At 36.9% G+C, this 5044-nt stretch overlaps 1 protein-coding gene across 1 annotated transcript; it reads left to right on the top strand.

The window, feature by feature from the left end:
• The first annotated feature begins 1264 nt into the window (after positions 1-1264).
• Positions 1265-4683, top strand: LOC116108449 (alpha-(1,4)-fucosyltransferase). The gene is made up of 3 exons (XM_031394698.1): positions 1265-1936; positions 3656-3829; positions 3933-4683. The coding sequence occupies exons 1-3, from the start codon at positions 1448-1450 to the stop codon at positions 4500-4502; spliced, it is 1233 nt and encodes a 410-aa protein (XP_031250558.1). The 5' UTR covers positions 1265-1447; the 3' UTR covers positions 4503-4683.
• Positions 4684-5044: the final 361 nt, after the last annotated feature.

Genomic DNA, 5044 nt, shown 5'->3' with positions numbered 1-5044 from the left:
ATTGCACAAATGGGTAGACGTAAGAGTTAGAGATAAGAAAAATACTTAGAAGACCATCTTGCCACATGGCAACGTTGACATGATGAGATGGTTTGAATAAAAATTAATCACATATTATTGGTCATATCTGCGGAAATCTAATTAGACAATTTCACTACATCTACATTATTATGTTGGTTTAGATTATAGTATTATATAAGTAAGCCGATGTAAGAGTGGAAAACAAGAAAAAATAGTTCTAAAGACAGTCTTGCTATGCCACCATGCTGATATGATAAAATCTTTCTATTAAAATTAGTCATATATGGTCACTCGTATCTACAACATCTAATTAGACAATCTCATTACATTAGTATGATAATTTTTTTTTTTTTTTAATGATCGAGGGTGTCCAGCCAGTTTACACGAACCTCAACTAATCCCCTAAAACTTTAGAACTATCGATCGGGTAATAGCTTCAGTGACAACCTGTTAGAACTCAAGCTCAAGGGAGAGCCCAACCCACTAGACCGACCTGATAGGTGGGAGAGCCCCTAGACTTAAGTACTACACTTGGTGGGTGTGAGATCTTGATGTAGGATCCTAACATTGCACCCCTCCTCAAGAGTTAACGTCCACAACAGCTTTTACTCTATCGACACTAACCCGACGGTAGCCTTTTTCCCTTTTGGGTGGCTTTACTTACCTATTAGTTATTCGATGCAGTACCCCTCTTCCAAGGAGAGTACAGTGTACCTTAATCTAGCCTATAGGTAGCTCTCTGTAGTCCAACTCTCAATGAAAAACACCAATGTTAGAACTCAAGCCCAAGGAAGAGCTCAACCCAAAAGACCGACCTGATAAGTGGGAGAACCTCTAGGCTTAAGTACCACACTTGATGGTGTGAAATCCCGATGTGGAATCCTAACACCACCCCTATTATCAATCGTGGAAATTCGAACTCGAAAGACCATATTATATCTTCCTCTTACTCTATTACCATCAAAGAGACTCATCTTAAAAGATCATTCCTACTTTTACTCTATTACCATCAAAGAGACTCATCTTAAAAGATCATTCCTACTTTGTTCTTTTACCATCAGAGTATCAAACCATCCGATGGTTGTTAGAACGATAATTTCCCATTACTGCCAACTTGGGATACATCATAAAAAACCCAAATCAAACGGGTCCGGTTCGGGTTTTCAATTTTCTTGCCCACCCACCCATGTTAATCAGACACCAGAATCAGACCGCTACGCTTCTATTACATTTACAAGTCGTCGTGACTAGTTCGTTGATTAATTCCCATCTTCTTCGTCTTCTTCTTCTTCTTCTTCAAAAAAAAAGATATAAAAATGTCAAACAAATCTGCAAGTCTAAAGTCTAGAAGTCTCAATTCAAAATTCTGAGATCCGTCTAAAGAGAAAAAATCGAACCCAATTGAGAATCGAAGTCTCAAATTATCATGCAATTAAAGCCCTTAAACACCTTCACAATAACTCTGATGTTTTTCTTCACATTCTTATTTCTCTTCTTCTCAGGCTTCCTCGAATTCCCATCCGTTTCGACCTCAATTAACGCACGGCGGCACGTGGATCCAAGCTTTCCCCCTCCTAAATCCACGCCGGAGCCCTTCACCGACGTGTTAAGTGCGTTCAAGAAATGGGACTCTCAAGTAGGTTGCGCCCAATTCAGAGAGAAATACAGGAATCAAACCGGGTCGAAGTCAGTTTCTAGTGGGTCGGGTTCGTTGCAAGAAGATGGCGAGGGAAAGTGTGATGGGTTGAAAATGGAGCACGTTAGTCTTCTTGTTAAAGGTTGGACTTGGATTCCTGATAATTTGGATAATTTGTATTCTTGTCGATGTGGGTTGAGTTGTTTGTGGACTAAATCTTCGGTTCTTGCTGATAAACCTGACGCCTTGTTGTTTGAGACCACCACACCTCCGATTCAGGTATCCATTCTTCATTATAATCTTAAAAATTTATGCTTTTTGTTTGTTTAAAGGATAATGATTGTAAATTTGAAATCTTTGGGATGAGATTTGAATTGTAATCATAAAATTTTGATCTGTTAAATATGTACATATGATGAAATCTAAAACGTTCAATAATTGACTTAGAGGATAATGTAGATGGTAATGACATGATTTAGGAGGATAATTTTCGGTGATTAGGCCAAGTTCTGGAGTTGGTGGATAATAGTATTGGCAGGCTTGATCCATATCTTCATTTATTTGCCAGTCCTATCGGTTTGGTTTTATGGTCTTATTTCTCTAACTTTTAGCTATTGATTTGGTTTTAAAGCAAAATTAGAGTAGCACAATGTTTTGGAATGTTAATAGACTGAGGATTGGATTAAGGCATTGACAATATGCACTTGTTTTGGTTGTTGAAAGTTCTATGGCGGTTTAGTTTGCAAGTCTGGGATGTCCCATATATAGACGATAAATGTGGTTTCAAATTTCGCCACTGGATGTAATAGGCATATACATTAGCATCAGAAATTACCAAAGTCGTCTGGAAACTTGCAAGAAATTTTGGAAGAGTTGCTTAAAATTAGAAAATGGCATTGTAATTAGTTAATTCTTTTTATCACATCCAGTTTCATCTATAGTGACTTTTGGGCCTTCTGTAGAAAGTATAGATGCCTAATTTTTCCTTGCTTTTTGAGTATATGTACTGTACAGGCATTTTTGAGCAAATAGAATAAACTTCTATATGTTTTTTCATTAAATACACTTTGGTAATGCAATATGGTGAGGAACAACTTTCTTACGTAGTGAATGAAGAAGTAAAATGGTGTTGTGCTCGCAAGCCTTAGATCTCATCATGGATTAGAGAATGCTCTCATTTTTATAGCATTATACAATGCGTAGAGGAGATTGAATCATTTGTTTGATTCTAAGAGTGAAGATCCTCTTAGAGAACAAGACTGTTCATTAGATTTAGGGACGTGGTCAGTACATTTTAACAGAAAAAGATGATCAGCTAAAGATAAAATTAGAGACAGGGAGGGATATAAAAATTGAAAAACCGAAAGCCTGAAAGCAGGCCATACAGTGATTATTCCAACTAGAAAGTATAAGCTTTAAAAGTAACAAATGGATTAAATATTTATCATATTTGTACGTTGTGTATGATGAATAATAGATACTAAAGGCTTTAAAATTATTAGTTAGTTTATTTTTGTTATGTTAACATACAAATAGTTTCATAACTTTAAAGTTGCAAAAAATTCTCAGCCTGAGATTGTGTGTGTGGCTTAAATCTGTTTCTTTGACTAGTAATATCTTTGTATCTTGAATCTCTTGAATTTAATGGTTTGAATTGTATGGTCACTGGCAAATTTTACAAGGGTTACACATGACTCTGGATATGCATAACAGGAGCATAATGACAAAAAAATGAGTGCATGGACAGCCACTATCTTGGCATCTTGACAGTGTTGTTTAATGTAACAACTTACCGGTTGCTATCATATTGATGTTCCATGTGGAGTTCTTGTTTTTGTGCTTTTTCAATTGTTTTCGTTTTTACAAGCATTTTCCAACTTCCTCTGTGGTATAGTTTGACTTGGTGGTTTGTACAAATAATTGTTTGTTTTGCATTTTGCCTCATCATTGTCTGCCATCTATGCTAGCAAACTTCAATGCGTTCCTTACATTTTTCAGAGACGCAACGGCGATCCACTTCGTGTATACATGGATCTTGAGGCTGGTAGGAAGCGGTCTGGTCTTGAGGATATATTTATTAGTTATCATGCCAAAGATGATGTACAGTCAACTTATGCTGGTGCACTCTTTCACAATGGTCGAAATTATCAGGTGTCATCTGACAAGAACAATGTAAGTGTTAGCTGAAGTTATTTGCTTCTTTTGATAGTTTCCACTGATTTTTTTCAACCAAAAAAAATACTTCTAACCTTTTTTCTCTTTCTGAAATCTGAAGGATACACTTGTTTATTGGTCTTCATCACGCTGTCTTCCTCAAAGAAATCGGCTGGCCAAAAATCTCCTCAGCTTGCTGCCTCACCATTCGTTTGGCAAATGCTTGAACAATGTCGGTGGCCCAGACATGGCCCTTTCGCTCTATCCTGAATGCAACAATGATGCCAGTGTCCAGCCAAGATGGTGGGATCATTTACATTGTGCCATGTCTCACTACAAGTTTGTACTTGCTATTGAGAACACCGTGACCGAGAGTTACGTGACAGAGAAGCTATTTTACGCTCTAGATTCTGGTTCAGTTCCCATCTATTTTGGTGCCCCAAATGTTTGGGATTTTGTCCCACCACACTCAATAATAGATGGAAGTAAATTCAGATCTTTGGAAAAATTGGCTTCTTATGTCAAGGCCCTAGCTAATGACCCTGTGGCGTATGCAGAGTACCATGCATGGCGAAGATGCGGTGTTATGGGTAACTATGGGAAGGCTCGTGCAGCAAGCCTTGACACGTTGCCTTGCCGGCTGTGTGAGGCCATTAGCAGAAAAGGTGGGAGAAATGCAAGAGCTAAGTGAATTTTTGCCTATTTGTATTTCATTTGGGTTGCTTCTGATGGTAGAATGATTGTTGCTGGAAGGTGTATACAGGCTTAGATTGAGAGGATGTACACAGAAAAGATTAAAAGAATACAAAAACTAACATATTCATATAAACTGTTGAAATTGCATTTCTTTGGAGGATGAAACAGGAGAAAGTTTATGGTAACGAGATCGATAATGATATTAGTTTCTGGAAATTACGTGATCGATGGTTTGCGTATTGATCATGTAATTTCCTACAACTGATAACGTTCACCGTAGTCGAAATTGCTGAAATTTCCCTATAAAATATGGTGTGAATGTAAAAGTGGATTTTCCATGGTTTGCAAAATAACACTAATCAGAATCCTATAATGTAAATGAACAATCAAATGCAGGTAAGGATTTTGATCCCAAATGTAAAAAAAAAAATATTATATGGCTTACAAAATTATGACAAAAACTAGATATGCATAAAACTAAATTAATAATACAGATATAGTTGCTTTGTCATAACATTACAAACATGTTCTTATATT

Source organism: Pistacia vera, unplaced genomic scaffold (assembly GCF_008641045.1).
Source record: "Pistacia vera cultivar Batoury unplaced genomic scaffold, PisVer_v2 Contig564, whole genome shotgun sequence".
In the NCBI taxonomy this organism is placed as follows: Eukaryota; Viridiplantae; Streptophyta; class Magnoliopsida; order Sapindales; family Anacardiaceae; genus Pistacia; species Pistacia vera.
The sequence above is the reverse complement of the archived record's forward strand: the minus strand, read 5'-3'. Positions and strand labels throughout refer to the sequence as shown.

Coding starts and splice junctions, on each gene's coding strand:
- LOC116108449 (XM_031394698.1), top strand. CDS start 1,448: ATGCAATTAAAGCCCTTAAACACCTTCACAATAACTCTGATGTTTTTC. Junction 1,937..3,655: donor CCACCACACCTCCGATTCAG/GTATCCATTCTT, acceptor TACATTTTTCAG/AGACGCAACGGCGATCCACT. Junction 3,830..3,932: donor TGTCATCTGACAAGAACAAT/GTAAGTGTTAGC, acceptor TGAAATCTGAAG/GATACACTTGTTTATTGGTC.